Source organism: Papilio machaon, chromosome 12 (genome assembly GCF_912999745.1).
Source record: "Papilio machaon chromosome 12, ilPapMach1.1, whole genome shotgun sequence".
NCBI lineage: Eukaryota > Metazoa > Arthropoda > Insecta > Lepidoptera > Papilionidae > Papilio > Papilio machaon.
The window spans coordinates 3,969,794-3,994,168 of NC_059997.1; the positions used below are offsets into that span (position 1 = coordinate 3,969,794).

The 24,375-nt window shown below is 35.6% G+C and overlaps 1 protein-coding gene across 1 annotated transcript in view; it reads right to left on the bottom strand.

Moving 5' to 3' along the window:
• Nucleotides 1–24,375, bottom strand: part of LOC106711649 (regulating synaptic membrane exocytosis protein 1) — a 33,513-nt gene that overhangs the window by 2,793 nt on the left and 6,345 nt on the right. Inside the window, exons 2-16 of the mRNA XM_045680183.1 lie at nucleotides 12,455–12,569; nucleotides 8,374–8,473; nucleotides 8,090–8,243; nucleotides 7,767–8,000; nucleotides 7,414–7,598; nucleotides 7,140–7,280; nucleotides 6,679–6,923; nucleotides 5,129–5,253; nucleotides 4,795–4,966; nucleotides 4,152–4,210; nucleotides 1,921–2,123; nucleotides 1,651–1,825; nucleotides 1,267–1,420; nucleotides 971–1,153; nucleotides 466–621 (exon numbers count right to left, since the gene is read on the bottom strand). Coding sequence (XP_045536139.1) covers nucleotides 466–621; nucleotides 971–1,153; nucleotides 1,267–1,420; nucleotides 1,651–1,825; nucleotides 1,921–2,123; nucleotides 4,152–4,210; nucleotides 4,795–4,966; nucleotides 5,129–5,253; nucleotides 6,679–6,923; nucleotides 7,140–7,280; nucleotides 7,414–7,598; nucleotides 7,767–8,000; nucleotides 8,090–8,243; nucleotides 8,374–8,473; nucleotides 12,455–12,569 — 2,401 coding nt within the window. The remainder of the gene's footprint in view (nucleotides 1–465; nucleotides 622–970; nucleotides 1,154–1,266; nucleotides 1,421–1,650; nucleotides 1,826–1,920; nucleotides 2,124–4,151; nucleotides 4,211–4,794; nucleotides 4,967–5,128; nucleotides 5,254–6,678; nucleotides 6,924–7,139; nucleotides 7,281–7,413; nucleotides 7,599–7,766; nucleotides 8,001–8,089; nucleotides 8,244–8,373; nucleotides 8,474–12,454; nucleotides 12,570–24,375) is intronic.

Sequence of the window (24,375 nt, forward strand, 5' to 3'; positions counted from 1 at the left end):
CTTATTGATAATAAAAGTGGACAAAGTGTAGACCCATTAGTTTATAGTCGAGAACAGTTTTGTTACAAGCATATTTGGTGTATTTTTATAGTAGACATTCAACAGATAAGAAGGTATCCATTGCTTTGAAGCGCGGCTAGAAGAAGATTAATCTAAACTATTGCGTCTACAAGTTTACTCTGCATACTCTTGCTTTTTTTTATGTTTTATCCGATTCCGTGCAATTTATGAAAATGACAAGCATTAAAAACAAAAAAAATTGCACAATCGTAGCAGCGTAATTTGCATTAATTGCACGGAATGATTTAAGTATTACTAACTTAGAGAGTAGGAATCGTGGGATAATTGGGAGAGTTAATGTTGATGGTTATTTTGGATGAAAGCGAGATTTACGCTTCGCGGTGGAGTTGTGGATCATCGGGAAGAGCTAGTGCGGGTGGTTATTGAAGATGAAGCGAGACTTACGCCTGGCGGTGGATCCCGAGAGCGAGAGTGTTCGGCCGAGCTCGCCCTTGACCGCGCGCAGCGACCGTAGGATGTCGTCGGGGTCGCGACGCACGCATGACGAACGCCGCCGCTCACTGCGCCGCGACCCACACGGCGCCACTGTGCCTTCTGCACCTTGTACTTATTTATGTATGAGTGCAGCCAATCAACCAGCACAACCCATATCCCTTTATTAAAATAGTAATGGCTCCTTTTTAAGAAGTAACTTAAAAATAGGACTGCACAGTTAAGCGCGTACTGCGCCCTTGCCAGTTGCTTACTAGAAACATATCTCTGAAACTGGTAGATAACTTTTGCAACTGAGTGACCATCAGGTGGCGCCAATTGTTATGTTTGACAAACCAGTAATTATTTGACTTGGAATACAAGTCTAGATCATTGTCATAATCCATAATAAAGTAGCGTATTATCCCCTTATTTAGTCCCTGATATGAAAATTAAGAAATATTGAACGCAACGTTACCTTTATCCTGTTGCTGGAAGGAGGAGCGCCTAGAGCCCGGCAGGGAGCGCGAGAAGTCCTTTCCGAGCTGGTACACCTCCACTTCGAGGGTCTCCGATTGCGAGGAGCCGCGCCGCGAGCCCGCCACCCACGCGTGGTCCGGGTGCAGCAGCGAAGCGCATTCCCCGATAGAGTCCACGTCATCTGGGTGAAACGCGCGTTACCAATAATTTTCAAAAGAAGCATATATTGAGTTAATAACAGCGACAAAGTATGCAGTGCATCAATGATCCCTTGTATTCGGGTTTTGTCGATACCTGATACAGATCGCTGCGAGGCGAAGTCCCCACGGCGCAGGGCGCGCGCGCCGGCGAGCGAGCCGCGCGGTGAGGCGCTGGCCGACCGGGTGCCGCGCTCTTCCAGCGTCCACCACACCGCGCGCTCCTCCGCGAACGCTTTTTCTATCTCCATCTGTAATAGATACTACTTGTCGCAGTTTTCCGGCAATATCACATTAAATAACATCGACTCTCTTCATTTTCATACGCAAAATTTGTAGTTGCATGGTTTTTTGAGAAAATATATTGCAGTAGGAAGTATTAGTATTTCCACATACACACACACACCATTCATTTTCACGAATATATAGAAGAAAAAATAGATAAATTCACTGTAAGTTTAATATAAGGCATGATACACACGGTGCATTCTCCGATGAGGACGGGGTCGATGCCGGGACAGGCGTCCCACAGAGTGAGCTCAAGCGCGCGGCCGGCCAGCAGGTCTGCACTGAGGCCACCGAAACCTAGCGTGGCGTTCCACACGGGACTGCATGACGCCGATGCCGGGTCCGTCTCTACCGGCGGGCAGCTCTCCCTGACACACAAGTACCGAACGTACAAATACCTGGAGTGGACCCATAAACGGGGAAATAACACAATAATGCAATGATGATTAGCGCCTAAACTCACAATGACGGTAGGAGACGTATTCTCGCGAAGGCCTCCGGCTCGTCTCCGTAGCCGAGCGTGTGGTCTCGCGGCGGCAGGTCGTCGGCCGCGATTAGTACCACAACCAGCTTGCGCAGTTCTGCCTCGAACCAAACCTGCAGCTGCGCGCGAGGCGCCGGCCTCTCCCGCTCCCGCTCCCGCGCGCGCTCACTGCGCTCCTGCTCCTGAACATATATGACACATTCACATTTCTATACAGATATAAATAAAATCTAATCATCAGGCTATCTGTCGTTCGCCGGCCTTATCGCACCTACTATTATTTTAAATCTAAAGAACACATCCGTTTTATGGAAAATTAAGGTATTTTTTTATAATCTTAGAGTATGTATGTAAAAATCTATTTTATAAGTCAGGGAAATGTATCGTCTTTTAACATGCAAATACTATGAGTTCTTCGTTAGCGGATAAACAATCTTTATTTCATAACATTCTCTACGATCGTAGCAACTCAATATTTTCGCCATTAATGGGTTCAATGTTTCTTTATATTGAAAACATTTTTATAAAATAACATGCTATTCGGGCTTAGGCATCGCTATGTAGTACATAAATGAACAAAACCTGACGCACTCGTCCGCCATGCAGAAAGCTGTATCATGCTGATACTGGTTCAAGCCCCATGTATTGCGATTTAAATTTCTTATTGAAATTAAATGACTTGTCTAGGGAATCACATGTCGAAAATTACTATTCCAAAAATTCCTCATGAAATGTTGAATTTAATAATATGTAGATAATGTCTTGCTATGTCTATAATTCGCTACATATTTTAAGGAATGTTCTACAGCGAATATGCGATGAGTGTTTTATTATCAATTTTGTGTATATTGTAATTGGATGGAATTTAGATTATGTTCAGACAATAACACATTGGACAAATGGGAACAGATCTATTTCATCCACAAAATCATTGACATTCGAAGGAATTATTTAGAAAGCATTAAGTTTGTGAACAATGTAGTATAATGATAGACAAGTTAATGTTATTGAAAAATATGTCGACGTATAATGATAATTTCATGTCACACGCAAGGGCTTCAGTCCAATACGGTGCTTTCTATGTTAATATGCACATCACACTGTGCAATCATGCACATGTCACTCTGCATAACTGGTAACAATGATCTACAGTCGACCGAGCGGGTATGTACAGCGTGTCGTTGCGAGCTGCGAGGAGCCGCATTCAGAGATCGTGTCGCAAGCGCCAGTCGTGTAAGGTGTTCCTCCAAGCTGCTACGAGGCTACACGTTCCGAGCGTCCCGACGGACAAAGTGCGGCATTACACTACTCTAAATCAACAGCAAGACTCGGTAATAGACTCGAGGCGCAAGACATGACACGGTACAAACGGGAGAGTGCGTCGAATGGAGGTCGATGGTAACAGTTGGCAGACTAGCGCGTGCCCGGAGTGCGCTCACCTCGCCCGCTCCTCGTATCCTTACGGCCGCTTCTGTTACTTTGTACTTCTGTGGCTCCACGCTTGGCTGAACGTCTCTTCTCTATTTCTTTAAATCACTTACTATTTGCGAAAAGTATAATTCGATTGTGTTGATCTTTTGAATGTTTCATGTATTTTGTTTCCGGCTAAGCTGAAAGCGGCGGCTTCTCTAGTTTCACTACATCGTATTTATATTTGTTAGACAATTAAACTATTCATCCTCGGATATCCTATTAGTGATGTTCGATACCGGGATGAGTTTCCTAAGCTACCATCGAATACTAGAACTGAATGTAGCTTTAAACTACACTTACTGGAACATTTTAAGTATCATGGTATTTGATCACTTTTGCCGGGTGTGTAATAAACTCATCTCCGGCCGTCGACGTTGGCGACATTATGAAATTGGTCGGGTGATAGAAAAAATAAAAATCTGAAAATAATTAGGTAGTATTTTTTCACACACTTCACTTAGGATTATCATATTGTAAAGGATATAACGAACATAGATAACAAATCGAGTTTAAATGTTAAGTAAATATACTTGGATATGTAAACAAAGTATCCCTTTTAATATAGTAAAAGGTTAACAAATTTCAAATCACAGCTAATACAGTGAGTGATCCGTGAAGCGCAGAGGAATAGGCACCGAGTGACAGTCTCTACTAGAGTTCATGAGGGCGCGAACGAGTCGCTTAATGTCTTAGGGATTCACAACACTTAGTACAATTAAAGCCTATAGGTATTATACCGGGGTTTTCGGCAATTTCCGTCGGGTTGGCGACGATGGTGTTTTGTCTGTTTCGGGTTCTGTAAAACAAAAATTACAACATCCTATAGATCAAAAACCATCTATTGATTATTTGAATTATAGTACAAGTTTACAAAGAACTAATAAAATAATGAAGATTACTACCGTAAATACGAAGGTCGTGAAGAAGAAGGAGTAGAAGTTGAAAGTGTCGAAGCTTGTGGAGCTAGGAAGTGAAAGCACATAAAGAAGGAACGAATCAATACACGGAAATGTTGAACAGTGCAGACAGAATAAATAAATAGCAAATAAATAAAGCTGAAATGGTTCGAAATGGTCTAAACGAGTATTTTTGGACTTATCATTTAACTACAAAGTTATATTATTGTTAAGCATGGAATACATGTTGTTGACAGAAAAACTTCGTATAGAAATTACTAACGTGCTAAATATTACAAACTGTCAAATTTGGTATCTCACATCAGCAATTTGAATTCTTTGGTCCAAAATATAGGGTTTGCAAATTTTTGACGTGATGTTCCCCAACTAGATATATTTCTAATAACCTGTTAAAACTCGATTTGATTTCATTGTACACGTACTGATTAATGTATTATTTTTTACGAGAGATAATTTTGTTTACCGTAAAGCGCATGATGGTGGTGCGTGGCGTGATGCTGTACAGGCGCGGGCGGGTCGTCAAGCTGTGGTGCGGGCTCCACCAGCAGCTCCACGGTGTCGCCGCCGCGCTCCAGCACAGCGCACACCTCCTCGAAGCTGCGGTCCGTCAGCGGTACGCCGCACCATTCCAGTACCTACAATAATATACGCAAGTTCGTATTTCAAGAAAGTTTTTTGATAAAATGTAGAAAAGAACTAGGCAAAATATAAATAATTTCAGTCTATCCCATTTCAGCTGCAATGTTCTACCATTGTTCTGGTCGCATTATACGGATCTTTAGTATTGAGTAGTTAACCTTATCCCCCTGTTGCAGGCCGGCGAGGTCAGCGGGACCGCCGGGAACGGTCCACACGATGATGGCCTCGCGGCGCCCGCTTGCGTCCGGCTTGCCGCCAACAACGCGCATGCCGAACCCTCGAGCTAGGACCGACAGTTTACAAATAACATTGTCTCTACCTAGAGCTGGGCATTAACTCGTTAATCCGTTAATCGTTAATTAACGAAGTTAACATTTTGCTTAACGGATTAACTTTTAAGTTAACTTCAAAAAGTGTTAACGCTTTTGTTAACTTCCGTTAAACTCAACTTCCGTTAATAAAAGTCCGTTAATCGTTAAATTAGAAACTTGGAGACGTGCTGTCATTTTGTTTAAATTACGCGCCATGCCACGCTCGTAAGTTCAACTATGTTGGGCGACTGTCGATGACTCGAATGGTGAACGAAACAGTTGATAATTGATATATGTGAAGTTCGCGTGCAAGTGTGATGCATCAGAGCGTCCGGGAAAGACGTGACCAACAGGATAAAATCAAAAGAAGGTTCGAAATAGTATATTTCATTACGAGTATATAAAAGCAAGAGTATGTAATAGCCCACATTCCGAACGCTCTTCGTCTCTGCAATACGCCACTTTTTGAGCAACTGTATTAAAACACTTTTTTATTCGTGCTTTTTCTTTAGCTTTTCCAAACTCGTGCCTTCTCTTTCCCAAATGTCAAAATGATATCTATTATAAAGAAAAAACCAACCACGGAGTTTTTACAAAAAAAAAATCATTGAAGTTTTTATAAAAAAAGCTAAAAAGAAGCTCCTAATTTGTTACAATATCAGATTTAATGATTTGATTCAATGAATTAGGTTAGGTTTCATTTTATTTTATAACATAAAATTTCATTTTCATTTCATATCAATATAAATAATCTACTGAAGACTTGGCCGTTTGGGCATAGTTCCATTTGCCTACCCAGAATGGGTGAAGAAAACAAAAAAAAATCTCTGTTTGTATTCTTTTACGGTTGGCGCCATTTTTCAAACATTTTAGTTAGTTGAGTTTATTATGTTTTTATTATTCTATTAAATTGCTTCATTTTTTCGCAACTGTATTAAAAATAGTTGTTTAGTACATGGGCGGAACTGTCATTACAACTTGTTCCGACTGTCATCCCTCACCTTCGGCTGCGCCTCGGCTCGGGTAGACATTTGTCGGAACTCTTTGCAATGACAGGCTTTCCGCACTCGTAATAAAATATACTATAATGCATTCATACTTGTCTCTAATACTAATGTGTAATAGAATGTACAGTCAAATTACTATTATAAACAAGTGTTGCCACAATAAGTGTGAAATTAGTATGTACAATTTTGGTATGGCTAACTGTTAACGATTAACTTTAACTTGCGTTAAATTTTCTAGAATTTAACGCTTTAACGATTAACGAAGTTAATTTTTTAATTAACGTATTAACGATTAACGAAGTTAACTTTTCGATTAACTGTGCCCACCTGTGTCTCTACCATATTTTAATAAACAGGTTAAATTCGTGATATGTCAAACATTTAGCATACAACGGTGTCCTTTATCGTTGGGGTCGCGACGCAGTGTGACGCGTCGCGGCGTGCGGTCGTCGACGTCGTGTATGACGATCTTGATAGCCTCTGCGTCCACGGACATCTGCCTGGCTGCCGCAGCAGCTGCAGCAGCCGCAACCGCCGCTGCGGAGGGCGTGGGTTCGGCTTCCACACCGCGCGACGCTAGCGCCGCCATTGCACTTAGTGCGCCGGTACGTTGCTGCAGGGCCGCAATATCGGGCCTAGAAACAAGTATCCGTCTGCCATGGACTGGTACTAATAAGTTAGTAGTTTTTACCTACTAAAGTACACCTATTTTTTTCTATATTATAAGATAGCAAGCAAGCGGTCACCTGATTCGCCGAAATAGCGAAGCGACCTCTGCCTCTGCCTCGCCTGCTTGTTGCTTGCGTCTACCATTCTTAAACTATTGTTACACTAAATGAATATCAACTAACAATTGACTGCCACGTCTTCGGATGGGGCGGTCTTCGTCGACGCTGAGGCCGGTGATCTGCGGCGTGGTGTCGACGGGCTCTTCCACGCGGTACGAGCTGCGCCGTCCGCCCGCGCCGCTCACCACGTCCACAGCAGATGCTCTGAATTGTAACCAAATTGTAATCTATCAATATCTCATCAAAACATTTCATGCAAAGTTCCCTATTCCCTGTCAAGACTTTGAGAGCTTTTAATAAAAATGATTTAAAATAAATAAAGTATGTAGGTTTATACCTGCGTGACATGGGCGGGGGCGCGGAGAGCGCGGGCGCGTGGTGGCCGGGCGGCGGCTGGTCCTCGTCGCAGGAGCGCTGGCGAGGCGCGCGCACTGAGCGGCGGCGCGCGGGCGACACCGTGCTGGCGCGCCGTGACTCCACATCCGGCGTCACGCTGCCGCCGCCTCCGCCGCCGCCCTTTAACTGCCGCAGCGGCAGCGTCGTTACAAACTCAACGGTTCATCTCTACATATAGCTTATTTAAAACGTACAAATATGAAGAGGTTGCATGGCAGATATATGCGTTTACTCTGATGAGTGAGAAAAATCAAATGATCTACTTACACCTTTTTTACGTAGCGTAAACATTACCTTCTCTAATTCTTTTAAGGACGCCGGCGAGACATCAGAGTGCCTGCGTAGCTCAGGAGAGCGCGGTGGGGCGAGGCCGGCGGAGGCGCCGCCGCTACCTAGACGTGCCTCCGAGTGGCGCCGTTGCAGCGCCTCCAGCACCGGCACGTCCAGCAGCGAGTCCGTACTATCCTGCGCCGCCGGAGGCACGCGCGGTCCCGCCTTGCGCCGGCATACCGAGCACCGCCATGAACTCTGGAATAATACAAAAAAACTTAAAAGTTTTGAGTACATACTTGGTTTTTGAGCGTGTATTTTCATAAACAAAGATGGTAAGATATTACCGCCTCGTCGTCGCTGGCCGGCTTGGAATAGGAGGAGCAGTCCTCGCAGACGCGGTGCTGGCAGCCGTTGCACGTGTGAAATACTTCGCCTGGCTTCAGCGCCTTGAGGCACACACGGCATGCGCCCGCGCGGGACGGCGCCTTGCCTGCCTCACTATAGTAAACCATCAACTGTACATTATGGTATTATTACCATTTCATTAACACATTTTTATAAAGCTCTTGTATTTATTACCTACTTTCTTTTCATTTCTCATGCAAAATACGAGTTCGCTTATACTGACCGTTCTGTTTTAGCTGGTTGTGGCGGCGGCGGCTGCGCGATTGGGGCGGCCGGAGGAGGTTCAGCTTCCACCACCACCGGCCTCGGACCCAGCTTTGTTACTGAAAATCGATTCAACTTTATTCCTCTTAAGTCACATATAGTCGCTCTTTACGTCTCATTCTAATAAAAATTATATGAAAATACGATAAAAAAAATAAAAAAATGTTATTTAAATATAAAAACTGTCTATCTTTAATACACAATTAACGTTTGAATACAGCAACAAGAGAACATTTACGAAACAACCGAAATATAAAAGATTTGCGGTTGGGTTAGAACATTGTGCCATTGAATAAATAAATAAGGAATACTCTCCCTAAATGGACCGATTGGCTATTCCTTTTTATGAGAGAACTGTAGTGGAACTTTGTATTTATTATCATTGAATGTATTGCAAATAAATTTCGCCCGCTTTTCGAAAAAATTACGATTCACTTTTAATTCATTTTTTAAATGATTCTGGTTTATACTGAGATCAGCTATGATCTTACTAATATTGTAAAAGCGAAAGTTTAGATGGATAGATGGATAGATAGATGGATGGATGTTTGAAGGTATCTCTAAAACGGCTCAACGAATCTGGATGAAATTTGGAACAGATGTAGCACACAGTCTGAAAGAACACAGGCTACTTATTAAGTTTCTTTTAATTTCGCGCGGACGTAGTCGCGGGCAACAGGTGTATATTACATAAGAATAAAACAAAAACATAGTTTAATATCTCTTTTATAACAAGTAACTACCGATTCATTAACAAGTAATACCTAAGTAAGTATTTTAGAGACACGCTATAGGCTTAGATAAATGTTTGCTGAGAAAGTTTCCATTTTGTAAGGAAAGAAGGAATACTTTTGAAATTAAATTCAAAAACTTGATTTTTAATTTGTCGCCGGCGCTGGGGAATTATATTACAGCCGGCTTGGGTTGAGATCGTTTGTTTCACTACAGATTTCATTCTTCAAATTTTACACTTTGGGTTCGAAACTTGTGGGTCTTCCTTTTCTACTACTACTGTTGCTGAGTTTTGATTACGTTGACAATGTGACATAATTTTAAAATGTCCAAGGTTCATATTATTTTATAATAGCATCATAGGAAACACTTAGCTTTATTTAGTGTCTATAGTTACTTTAGCAAATCTTTATTTTCTTATTTTTTATTATATTCACTGTTTGTAAGTGGTATAATGTATGTCTATTAAGAAAAATCTACATTAAGTGACTTAAAATAATCATTAAAAAACTAGAGTTAGTTTTATAAAACGATAAACTCAGTTCAATTAATTTAGAGAAATCCACTTCAATTTCTGGAACCTCTGTGTACTATATGGATCATAATACGAAGGGCGGACAAAAACGCCCAGCATTTGATAGCAGCTAAGAGGAGCTCGGAGCGGAATTTACGAGCATTTCTCAATATTCATAGCGAAATTTTGCGAAATACGCGATCCCACGGGACGTGCTGACGATACTCGTAGGTATACGCCTTATGGATTCTTTCTTGAACAAATAGCACATAGAGAGAGTATCTCGTCAAATATCTCTTAAATTAAATGTTTATTTAACATCTGAACAAACTTTTTATTATTTACAACGTCAGCGACAGCTTATTTTAACTTTATTGGAAAGTTGGATTGTTATAACTTATTGTAATGCAAGGAAAGTTTTAGAAACATTATTTAAAATGTATATGAGAGAAAGAAAAAGTACAAAAACATATACACAATTTAAATAAATACATAAATTGATTAAAAATGCTTTAAAAATGAGAAAAATTAATTTTACTTAGAATGCGGCTTTCTATTTATAACAATCACAATTTTTTCTCGACTCTACATTCTGACCTTCTTTGTAGAAAGACTGACCTAACTTTTTTCATAATCTTTAAATAAAATAGCAAAAGTATGTCTATTAACAAGTTTAGAGAACTAAATATGTCGTATAACAATAAGTATATCATGTATAAATGCATGCATGTAGTTAATTCACGAATGTAGGCTGTTATTATCATCGAGATGAAATATGGATATAGCTCAGCTGCGGAGGCTGGCGGTGTAATCCGGCGTGGCGGTGTCGGGCGGCCCGTATTGATTTTGTGCCGGGAGGCATCTAGGAATGCTCAAGAGCATTTTGGCATCTTCATTGTCTACAATCAAATAGCTGCAAGGTATTACGTTACGGTACTTGTTACCTTCTGTCAATAATTAAATGCTGTAATAATCTTGAGATCTCTATTTAAATTAGTAAACTGATTGAATCATTGATTGGCTGACGAATATATCAACGTGCAGCCGAAACTACTAAACCCAGAGACTTGAAATATTGCACACAGATTTTTGTGACTACGCAGGCGAGCAGTTAGGAAGAAATTTACGTAATTAATCCCCTAAAGAACAAAAATGAGTCAAGGTTTTTCGAAGTTTTACTATACGTTTTCGATAAGGGGGTTAAAGTTGTTTTTTTTTTTATATTTTCACAGCGTAGATACGATGCTTAGAGACTTGAAACTTAGCATAGGAATTTCTATTTCTACTAAGGTGAGCAGTGTAAAAGGCTTTGAGAAACTATCTTGAAGACTTAATTTGGGGGTGAAAGTATGGAAAAGGTTATTCCTTCAACAGGATTAGTTGAAATGCTGTCTAGAACAAATAAAAAACTACAAATTTCAGTTGACTGTTAACATTTCTGTGAAGTATTACTACAAAAAGACGCATTTATCACCTTGTATTATGTATATTAGATGCGTAAAATAATTTTTCCTATTTATAAATATCTTTATCTGAGATAAGTTTATAACCAAATAATGAATCTAATAAGCTCCTAACTTTCGTCACGCCAAACATAATAACAGGTTTGTTGGAAACTACAGAAAATCAAATACAATCAAACAGCATTACAACTATAAATGGGCTTTGAAGGGATTAATTATTAGCTCTATCAAAGTTGTAATTGGCACGTCAAGTTTCAATTATTCGACTAAAGCTTCCGTCGACAGAAAATTGATAGAGCTTGCAACGATAGTCAACAATGGATTTCAATACGAGATCGACAACACTGTCATAGTACTTTTAAAATAACTTTAATCTTACTAATATTTGAATTCAAATTTTTTGATGGATGGATGGCTGATTGTTAGTGGGTAACTCCAAAATAGTTCAACGGATCTGAACGAAATTCGGTACAGAGAAAGACTACAGTCTAGACTAGCACATATTAGGTCACTTACTAAGTTTATTTTAAATCCGCCCACACGTATTTGGGGGCGACACCTAGTCGCATTAATAATTTTAAAAGTTCTCAATTTACCATAAATATTAACGATAGTTTTGTTTGCTATCATCTGCGTACATAAGATGTACATAAATCTTGTCAAATTAATATATACAATTTAAATGACGACACCTTTAGTTAGTATTAACTAAATTATATTAATCCGCTGTTCGTGTAAGATAAAAGTTGAGTATATCATGCAGCTGTTAGCTAAGAAGAAGTGCCCGCGTTATAAATCAACATTTCCTGCATATGGTGAAGTTATTGCCTTCCTAACTTAGTAACAAATTGCGTAGATAACGTAGTGGGAAACACGGCGGTAACATTTTAACTTTGACGTTAATAGCTTGTTAAAATATGAACATGTGAATATAATTGAGTTGCAGGCCTAAAAACATATACAGTGGTATGTGTAATTCATATATATACAAGATATTATGTATTTAGTTCAACGTTTTAATTTATCAGTAAATATATCTTATTTGTTTCCAATCAAGATGTTTAGTGATTATACGCAAACATAACCAAGCCTTCTTTTCAGAAGCACTAAATCTTTTGAAGAAATTCAGAAATACTAATATGTCTAAAAAAATTCCTCAATACTGAGTTATCTTCAGTTTTAGAACAAGTGTTCATCGACCTGCGGGTTGAATATTTTGACATTCGAAATGTCAAAACATTTATACAAAAACGTACATATCTGTATAATTTTTTTGTTTCGTCGGTGGAGACCAGTGGTTACATAGACGATTTAATAATCAATATACTTGCCTTTGTCTTGTGCTGTGAGTAAAGATGATGACAGAGTCTGCCTCAGTTTGCCGAAGGTACCGGGCGTCTCGATCTGTCCAGGAACAGTATTTGTCGTGTCCTCCGTCGTCACCATCTGAAGCAACAAAATGCAAGTTCATTTTAAACATTTTTTCAATTTGTAAGGGTTTATATTTAAATGTACTGTTATTTTTAACAACTTTTTTACAATACAATTAAATCAAAAGGTTATTTATGGTCTTAACGTATAAATGAATTATTCCTTCAGTCAATGTTGGTCAAAGTCTCATAGGACGTGTTTTTAAAGCAATTCGATCGATGGCTCACGAACGTTTACCGCCTGCAAAGAGGAAGATTAAAAATGTTTTCCTTTTCACGAAGCCTTGCAACATCGCAACAACTTTTATTAAACTGCCAGTATGTTTCAATCGCTAAAAGAGATCCATCGATTTTAACAAGACGTTATTTTTTTAATGAAATATGATGATGTAACACACTTAAAACACTTTCAGCCGCACTCAGGAACTTTTAATAGACACGGTAATCGGTATAATAAATTCAAAATACATATGCCACAAAATCTCTTATTTGTTTAAATTAAGAACTACTTTGCGGAATGTGACCTCAAGTTTAAAGCAAAAATGTAATAAAAGCAACATTAAATGAAGGTCCTTAGGGGTGTGGACTCGGAACGTACCGCAATATTGACTTACCAAAGAGGGCTTAGTCGTGTAACTTCAGTAGAATATAGTAAAGTAATAAGATTTGATTGTTGACTATTCGGTATGATGATTATTATTGCACCTACTATGTCTATCTTATGTTATATAGTCAGAATGACTAAATACGGTTAGAAGTCTTTAGTTTTTTAACATAAAATATTAACGATAAATACCTTATTTGAGCTTCTGGCTGAGCCAACAAACAAACGGCTTAACAACAACAATAATAATTGAAATAAGTTATAATATTTATTTAAAATCAGATAACAAAAAAATTGATAAAAAAGTGTGTTCGCGGCGAGTGACATCGTGTAGTGATAAAACTCTTCATACAAAAGTAACGACCCAGTAATGGTATCGTAAATTTTATGGAACGCAACAGATGGGGAATGAAAGCTCTAGGAGACGGGAAAATCAATAATGTCGTCTCCCGAACTTCAGCGAGCTTTTTATATCTACGCCTGGCGAGGTGCCTTCTGATGAGACTTGCTCAGCAATAAGCAACCGATTCTGATGATACTGCAAAATGTCAAATCATAATGCTAAAGGAATGATATATCCGTTTTTTGATTAAATGTTTTTCGTTCTGTTTTTGTTTTGTACAATTTTTTTATCTAAGTATTTTTGTTTAGGGGCAATTTATAATTATTAAGTTAATGAAATAAAGTAAAATAAATTATTCCCGGTGAAAATTAGGAACTACTTAAGCTTTAACAAAGCTAACTCTCATACAGGACGTATTAATACGGACTCGGTGTGATCCGAGAAAGTGAGGTCGGAGAGTAAAGAAAATAGACACAGCCTAGGCACGCGCAAAATATATATAGATCTTGTTAAAAGTACATTATCTATTCACTTTCAGGCTAGGTTATTGTAAAGAAAAGTGTGAACTTCATTATTTTAAGTTATAATTAGTGACAACAAAATATGTTATCACCAGTCACCAGATCCGTACACGTATTACATGTACACATAGATGTATACATTTTGTTGTTCCATGTTTTTAGTTCCATAACATATTTTTAGCCGACTTCAAAAAGAAGGAGGTTATCAATTCGACTGAATTTTTTTTTTTTTTTTTTTTTATGTGTGTTACCGCGATACTCCGCCCCTGGCGGTCCGATTTTGATAAAAATTGTTTTAATCGAAAGGAAGTGCTTGCAGGTGGGTCCCATTTTTTTGTTTTTTTTTTTAAATAACTAGAAGACTAGTAGATTTTGAATATAGCTTCAAAATTTGTTGCGGAAATTAGGGACATTTTTGCTTTCAGCGCTTACGTAGGCTAAACTATAGGACCTACATAAAAATGATGTATGGCGAATTGTAGCTCTTTAAATGTGCTAAATAAAAGTCCGCGATAGCATATATCTATCTTTTATAGTTTTCTCACAATAACCATTTTTTTCTTTAGAAACATTAATTAAATTCATGCCCTATTTCCGACGCTATTATTCAAGTTCAGTATTAACCCTTATGTAAATAAATATGTTCATTATCAAGAGAATTTAATGTAGATTATATTTGCAATTGAAACTATATCATTCTGTCTAATATTTTAGGAGATATCGTAAGAATAAAATTACGCGGAAACGAAAAATGCTACATCGCGTTACAATGAATAGCACAAATTTGCTTTCTGGGCTTACGTAGGTCAAACTATATGACCTACATTAAAATGATGTATCGAGTAATTATAGATCCTTAAATTTGCTAAATAAAAGTCTCAGGTGGCATATATCTATCATCTATGGATGTCTCACAAAAACCATGTTATTATGAACAAACTTCGATTAAATTGCACACGAAAAACAGCGTCGTAAGCTTACGGCGCTATTATATTATATTCGATATGAATCCTTATCCAAATAAATATGTTTGATGGCTAGAGTATTAAATGCAGATTACATTAGCCTTTAAACTATGTAATTCTGATCAATAGTTTGGAAGATATTAAATTATTAAAAACTACGCGCATTCGAAAAATGCTACTGCGGCGCGCGGCTGGACAAAATTAAAGGCACGCTACGATGTATTAGTTCGTTAATTTTCAATTTGTATACCGATTTTGATAATTATTTCATTGTTTAAAGGATAAGTGGTTATCTGGTGTATTCTAAATTAGTTTTTGAATTGAAGTACACACATATTAAATAGGAAAGTCCTTTTCTTTATTTGTCTTATTTATGTCCTTATACGTATTAAGGAAATTTGTAATTAAACTTCAAATTCACTAAAAATTGAGAAATAAAACAAACATTTTAAGAAAAAAAAATAGCCGACTTCAAAACAAAAAAAACTATCTCAAACAAAATGCGCTCAAAAGTAACTTAAAAAAAAACTATTTCAAACAAAATGCACTCAAAAGTAACGTAAAAAAACAATTTCAAACAAAATGCACTCAAAAGTAACGTAAAAAAACAATTTCAAACAAAATTCACTCAAAAAGAAACATAAAAAAACAATTTCAAACAAAATGCATTCAAAAGTACCATAAAAAACAATCTCAAACAAAATACACTAAAAAGAAACAAAATAATGTCATGAAAACTTCTTTCTTTCTTTCTTCTCTCTTTCAAAAACCCTCTAAACTCTAAAGAAAGTTCTCTTCTTTCTTGTAACATGTCTATATTGTATAATTATTGTTATTTTGGAGTCGGTTTCGGCCTAAGTAGGGACATAAACGTAAGTATGTCTAATACATCTCAAATATAAAATGTCACCTATTTACTTCGGCCGACACCGACTGCGAAATAACAATAATTATACAATATAGACATGTTACAAGAAAGAAGAGAACTTTCTTTAGAGTTTAGAGGGTTTTTGAAAGAGAGAAGAAAGAAAGAAAGAAGTTTTCATGACATTATTTTGTTTCTTTTTAGTGTATTTTGTTTGAGATTGTTTTTTATGGTACTTTTGAATGCATTTTGTTTGAAATTGTTTTTTTATGTTTCTTTTTGAGTGAATTTTGTTTGAAATTGTTTTTTTACGTTACTTTTGAGTGCATTTTGTTTGAAATTGTTTTTTTACGTTACTTTTGAGTGCATTTTGTTTGAAATAGTTTTTTTTTAAGTTACTTTTGAGCGCATTTTGTTTGAGATAGTTTTTTTTGTTTTGAAGTCGGCTATTTTTTAGCCGACTTCAAAAAGAAGGAGGTTATCAATTCGACTGAATTTTTTTTATTTTTTTTTTTTATGTGTGTTACCGCGATACTCCGCCCCTGGCGGTCCGATTTTGATAAAAATTGTTTTAATCGAAAGGAAGTGCTTGCAGGTGGGTCCCATTTTTTTGTTTTTTTTTTAAATAACTAGAAGACTAGTAGATTTTGAACATAGCTTCAAAATTTGTTGCGGAAATTAGGGACATTTTTGCTTTCAGCGCTTACGTAGGCTAAACTATAGGACCTACATAAAAATGATGTATGGCGAATTGTAGCTCTTTAAATGTGCTAAATAAAAGTCCGCGATAGCATATATCTATCTTTTATAGTTTTCTCACAATAACCATTTTTTTCTTTAGAAACATTAATTAAATTCATGCCCTATTTCCGACGCTATTATTCAAGTTCAGTATTAACCCTTATGTAAATAAATATGTTCATTATCAAGAGAATTTAATGTAGATTATATTTGCAATTGAAACTATATCATTCTGTCTAATATTTTAGGAGATATCGTAAGAATAAAATTACGCGGAAACGAAAAATGCTACATCGCGTTACAATGAATAGCACAAATTTGCTTTCTGGGCTTACGTAGGTCAAACTATATGACCTACATTAAAATGATGTATCGAGTAATTATAGATCCTTAAATTTGCTAAATAAAAGTCTCAGGTGGCATATATCTATCATCTATGGATGTCTCACAAAAACCATGTTATTATGAACAAACTTCGATTAAATTGCACACGAAAAACAGCGTCGTAAGCTTACGACGCTATTATATTATATTCGATATGAATCCTTATCCAAATAAATATGTTTGATGGCTAGAGTATTAAATGCAGATTACATTAGCCTTTAAACTATGTAATTCTGATCAATAGTTTGGAAGATATTAAATTATTAAAAACTACGCGCATTCGAAAAATGCTACTGCGGCGCGCGGCTGGACAAAATTAAAGGCACGCTACGATGTATTAGTTCGTTAATTTTCAATTTGTATACCGATTTTGATAATTATTTCATTGTTTAAAGGATAAGTGGTTATCTGGTGTATTCTAAATTAGTTTTTGAATTGAAGTACACACATATTAAATAGGAAAGTCCTTTTCTTTATTTGTCTTATTTATGTCCTTATACGTATTAAGGAAATTTGTAATTAAACTTCAAATTCACTAAAAATTGAGAAATAAAACAAACATTTTAAGAAAAAAAAATAGCCGACTTCAAAACAAAAAAAACTATCTCAAACAAAATGCGCTCAAAAGTAACTTAAAAAAAAACTGTTTCAAACAAAATGCACTCAAAAGTAACGTAAAAAAACAATTTCAAACAAAATGCACTCAAAAGTAACGTAAAAAAACAATTTCAAACAAAATTCACTCAAAAAGAAACATAAAAAAACAATTTCAAACAAAATGCATTCAAAAGTACCATAAAAAACAATCTTAAACAAAATACACTAAAAAGAAACAAAATAATGTCATGAAAACTTCTTTCTTTCTTTCTTCTCTCTTTCAAAAACCCTCTAAACTCTAAAGAAAGTTCTCTTCTTTCTTGTAACATGTCTATATTGTATAATTATTGTTATTTTGGAGTCGGTTTCGGCCTAAGTAGGGACATAAACGTAAGTATGTCTAATACATCTCAAATATAAAATGTCACCTATTTACTTCGGCCGACACCGACTGCGAAATAACAATAATTATACAATATAGACATGTTACAAGAAAGAAGAGAACTTTCTTTAGAGTTTAGAGGGTTTTTGAAAGAGAGAAGAAAGAAAGAAAGAAGTTTTCATGACATTATTTTGTTTCTTTTTAGTGTATTTTGTTTGAGATTGTTTTTTATGGTACTTTTGAATGCATTTTGTTTGAAATTGTTTTTTTATGTTTCTTTTTGAGTGAATTTTGTTTGAAATTGTTTTTTTACGTTACTTTTGAGTGCATTTTGTTTGAAATTGTTTTTTTACGTTACTTTTGAGTGCATTTTGTTTGAAATAGTTTTTTTTTAAGTTACTTTTGAGCGCATTTTGTTTGAGATAGTTTTTTTTTCTTAAAATGTTTGTTTTTATTCACATTGCAAAGTATTCTTTTCCATAAGATTTAAGGTTCGTTAATTCTAAATAAGTGGACTTAAGTATACAAAATAGCGTTGTCCGTAGAGATTATATACGGTCGTTTCTCAATTCCTCAAGAGTTTCCATTATCCCGGTGTTATTGAATTTTGTATTGAATGTTGTTGTCAGGAATCATGCCAAAGACGCGCTAACTTTCCTTTGGGATCTGCATTTTGATAGAGTTTATTGATTTAATTGTTTCCGTAGCTTGCTAACAAAATTAAAAAAAAAACGAAAGTTCGTAAAATTTCATTCTTGTTAAGGGTATTAATATTGACCAGAAAATGAATAACGTCGGTTCGTGAAACGGAAGAGAATGATTATTAAAGTACTACCCTATGGTACCCTATTGTATATGTATAAGAATGTTGGGTATATTATTTTTTTAGGAGCAAAAATTATCTTGATCTTAGTCATCATCTGACTCTGAAATTTAGCTACAGAATCTTATTACGTTAAACGAGAGCTTATTGCTTCTAAATAATCGCAGGGCTGTAATCTTATTGGTTTATTTAATAGAAATAAAGAAATATTTTGTGAGTTAAGTTAAAATGTTGAAAAAACTTAACGAGAATAACAATAATTTTACGATTATTTAAATGTAAACAAGATTTGGGCGTAGCGATTTTTATCATGATAAAGTAGGTCATGAACATTTGCACTCACCCCCGGCGTATGCGGAAAGTGGGGGAGCAAGCGGGGTGCGGTGGCCCCGGTGACCCACTTGTTGCCGGTATGCTATTTACATTACGACTTTAATTGCCGTGACCAACAAAAGGTGCCTCTATTTTATTTGTTTTAAGGGATTGCTTTTCACATATTACACTAATGGAGGTTATTATGTTTTTAGTTATTATGTTTTAAACAAAAAATATTGTAAACTACCCAACTATAGAGAATGTGCAGGGTTCTTACAAACCTACCAGTTTAAGAACCCAAAGTAAAATAAGATTATATTGTACATATTATAAGTGGAGTTTAATAAATAAATAAAAAATAGTGATTCCACAATTTTTACGAACGCTTTGCTTAAATTTAAGATGTATGACATACTCACGTAAGGATGTGCAGCATCTTCTCGATCGTAGACAAAAAAGAAATTTATAAACGTCTACAGTTGCAGGGCTACGGGCTACACGTCTACGAGTTACACGTCTACGAATTACTGGTCTACGGGTTACACGTCTATGAGTTACGCGTCTCTTTTCCTGTTTATGACGACTTGTATTGAATTTTATTTTTAAATATTTAAACTTTAAATTGTACTTGGTATATTTTTATAAAATATACTAAATAAAAAGTAGTAAGTAAAGTGTAAAGTAATGTAAAACGAAAGTTTGGATGGATGGATGGTTTGATGATTGCTCAATATCTCAACGGATCTCGATAAAATTTGGCAAAATATAGAACAATATAGTATAGCCTAGAAGAACATATAGGCTACTTATAAACTTTTTTTATCTCTCGCGGATAGAGTCGCGGGCGACAGCTAGTAGTAGTAGTACAATAACATCGAAATCGCCGACCTGTATTTATTTTTATCGATTTAGGGTCCATTTGAAATATATGCAGAGAGAGAGAGAGAGAGAGAGAGAATAAAAAGAAAGGATAAAATGTTCCCAGTGCGATCTCGAGTGATTTAAATTTATTTGATGTTAGTTCCAGTTGAGCGCGTCCGTTCCCTTAATGTGATTTCTGAACGGTTACTTCCAGATGAAAGAGCCCAGGAAACAGTAAATCACTAAACTTACTTTACCTTACAACTGTTTGTTTCACATTTATCGCCAGATTGAGGTTTATTGCGTTTATTTGTTCGCTTGAAAAATCTTTCTTAATAGCATTTCCTCCATTTAGTTCTAAATGAGATGTTTCCATAAAAGTAATGGGTTATTTTCATTTTGTAGTCATACGTTTAATTAGTATGAATATATGAATACTTTTTGTTTAATATATTATTACCCAAAACTTATACGATCCATTTTTATATGAAATAATATATCTTACTAATATTATAAATGCGAATGTTTAGATGAATGGATGTTTGTTTGAAGGTATCTCCGGAACGGCTGAACGAATCTTGATGAAATTTGATACAGTTGTACAATATATTCTGGAAGAACACATAGGTTACTTTTTAAGTTTTTTTGAAATTCCACGCGGACGGAGTCGCGGGCGACAGTTAGTAGTTTATATATTATAGTAGTAGTAAGTGATATGTTGGTAATAATAGTTATAAGTCACGTGGGATTATCAGGACGTTGATTAATATTATGTAAAGCCGTTATTGTTTGTTGACGGACATAACTGAGTAAAGCGCAATCGGGCGCCGTTTGTTGTTGCGTAATTACGTTCCTTTGTGAACACGCCGCAACCTTAGAAGCCCCAACCGACCCGGTAGCACTCAGAATAAACCTAATCTCAGATTAAATCTCCCTAAAGTAACATTAACTGTCTTAGTGCACAACTTCATACTAGAGATGTAATACGGAGCAATTTCCGAAAGCATTAACCTACGTTTTAATTAGAACTAGTACACAGTCGGCGCTAATCTTCTCTTAAACTTCTGGTAGATAGGTATACAGATCTCTATAATTTCAAGACTTCCAAGTGTAAATTAATCTATTAAAACATTGTCGGCGTACAGTATTTAGTAGCTTATGTTTCATTTTAATTTTAAACTTTTAAATCCCTTATTTGTTATAAAAGTTGTTCGGAGTTCAATTAAATATGGTATTAAGGTATAAACGAGTAAAAACACCGACGAGTCATAATAAAAACCTTTTAACGTCGACATTCAAAAATGCCATTACATCAACTATTAAAAACGAGTTTACGTTATTCTGTATGGAAACATTAAACTCTCGTCAATTACTTGTAATTTTAATGGACTGTAACATTCTTACGTCGTAATACAAACTAACGTTTAAAGATTCATATTATGATTTTTTTTCGAAGTAGTTACAATGACGAGATAAAATAAATCAGTAATAAAATAATAAAATAATAAAATAAAATCACTTGATTTTTTTCTTTTGTAGGTTGTTTAAGACATTACAGTAGGTCGTATTTTCTAAATCTCTCTCATTTAAACGTTTAATTTAGTTGAGGTCGTAATATGACTCCGTTTGATTTGATGACGTCAGAGCCGGTCAAAGAGGAACCTCTTATAAAAGAAGCTCTATTTTAGGCACGTATTTTAAGTTACTCGCTTTTGAGCATTATTTGTTACGTCGATGAGAGAATTCCTGTCCGTAATATAATAAGTACTTAAGTTGTTCCGTATTTCGAGTGTTTATAAGATATAATTTTTGTACAAAGTAAAATAACTACTTTCGTGGAACTTTTAAATTGTAACAAGAGTTTACAAAAGCGATCGATGCTCCAGATTCGAGCTTCTTCTGTTTTTCTTATTCTCATCTACCTCTAAGTTAAAGATAAAGTAATTTAATCGCAGGCTCATTAAGCGGAGTAAATAATCTATTTGGTATAAGACCAAATCTCAATTTATTTCACGAAAGTAGATAACGTCGCCGAGAGCTGAAATGATAGAATTATAAATAGGAAATTAATTATAAGTTGTGCACACTGAGTGAGTACTGTGCTAGAGTTACTGGGCTTGCTGCACGTATTCGTACGATTTCAACGTCTAACTTTTAATAGAACGGCACTTAGCATGTTGAACGATTTGTGTCCGCTCTGTGTACATTATGTATATATGCTTATAAGTTGTAAGCATACATACATAGATGAGATACATGTATAGATATATAAATGTACTTTGGATTTTTTAATGTTATCAATCGTCCTATAAGACGTGCTTATTTTAAAAGTTGTTTACCGGAAAAATATTATAGTTTTAATATTGAAGCTCTTAAAATTAATGAAATGGTGATTTTTGACAAGAATTGCCAGATATTATAATGTAAGAAAATATCTTAAGTAAATAATGATCTCTAAACCAACTTTGATTTTAGTTGAGTTTGAATGGTTCAAATTATAAGAAACTAGCTGTCGCCCGCGACTCCGTCCGTGAGTAATTAAATAACTTAATAAGTAGCTTATGTGTTCTTCCAGACTGTGTTCTACATCTGTACCAAATTTCATCGAAATCTGTGGACCCGCTCCGGAGACCTTTTAACAAACATCCATCCATCTAAACACTTATAAATTTAGTAAGATTACCTTCAAATTAAAAATTGTATTCTTAAACAGCAGCAACATAATTAACGGAAAATACTGAAATGTTTATCATCGATGTTGGTACAGCTGTGTAGTTTTGCTTGTCAACACAACATGTAAAGCGACCACAATGAATTCACAGAAATTAACCAATTTCACTGTATCCACGCATAACATTAAAATTTATTGTAAGAATATAGAACTACATGTAAAAATTTTGCTTTGTTATGACATAACAATTTAGACAAGTTTAAAAATACTCTTGTATCTAACTTTAAATCTCATGAAACAATTGTACGAATATGATTTGAAAAATTACGTAACACAGAGGAGTGGAAGAATTTAACATAATAAATAATTCTAATATAATTAAATTTCTTTAAGTGGACGTGCGCATTTATAGAAATATGTATACAATGAAAAATGTTAAAAAGAAATACTTTGTAGAGAGATAGGGAGAATATTTTTTATTAAAAAATAATTTTGTTTAAGCACAAAGAGTGGTGTCGCGGGAGGCGCTTGGCGTCGCATCTCCATTCGCCGCGATGCGACGCGCGGTACCTTCCTCTACAAATGTATCCCTGACTTCATGAATAGAAAATAAAACTACGAGTAAGTATATTCTTTGAGAATTTTGAATAACATATTTTAACCGATCAAAACTTTTTTTAAGCTTCTGGATTATTTTTTCTAGCTATAACCTCGATTTTGTTACGTTCCTGCTTTTTTATTTTAAAACATTATAAGAAACATGTTTAATAGAAGAAGTAAGATATTGTTACATTTGGCACAAAATCGAAAATAGTGATGTCAATTTATTTAGTTGAGTGTTGTTGAAAAATTGAGAGGTCTAATATGTATTTGATAAAAAGACGTACAACCCCAAACTACTGGATCAAGAGGCTTGAAATTCTGCACAGATGTTTCTGTAACTACATATTCAAGAACTAAGAAAGGACATATGTCAAAACACGGTGCAATACAATGAAATGAGTATCTTTCAGGTTTTCCGAAAAATTATCTTTCACGTGGACGGATCCACGATCTCTGGCTGGTAAAAAGTAATGCTTTCTCATCTGTTTGTGGCGATTATCTCAGAAACGATGGCTCTTAGTAAAAAAATATGTTCATCTTGTGATCTACAAATTTGTGGAAAACCTAATTGATAAAACTTACTATTTTGTAGAAAAACCTAATTTTTGGACCTTTGTCTTAAAATTTTCAACCCTATGCAAATTGTATTTGTTGCAATATTTAATTTGAACGGGTCAATATAGTTGCTTTCGTCATATTTCAATGACAATGTACTTGTATACATTTTCAAACAAATTATGTAAATTTTCAACATTTCATGTCTTTCCGATTCTTTTATCTTCACCACAGAAAGTTTTCCAATCTACAAAGTACAAGCAAAAACAATTACTTTTTTCACAAAGTGTCCCTGATACGTGGCGCGCTGTGACTTTATGAATAAATGATCATCCTATTCTCCTGCGAGTTGTACAATTTCTACATCTTTTTAACTTCTATTCATAAATTAGTATTTGGACACTATAAAGTGGTTGGCTATCTCATCGTGTAAAGTAGCGATGAGAATCATTTTAAAGAACTCTTGTTCAGGCACTTTGCGTACATACTGCGATTAGACACATTACATACTGTAATTATCGGCGTATCCTAATTACCTGTTCTAATTTATAAAAATATAAAATAATTTAATTAAAATATCCTCCCTCCATTC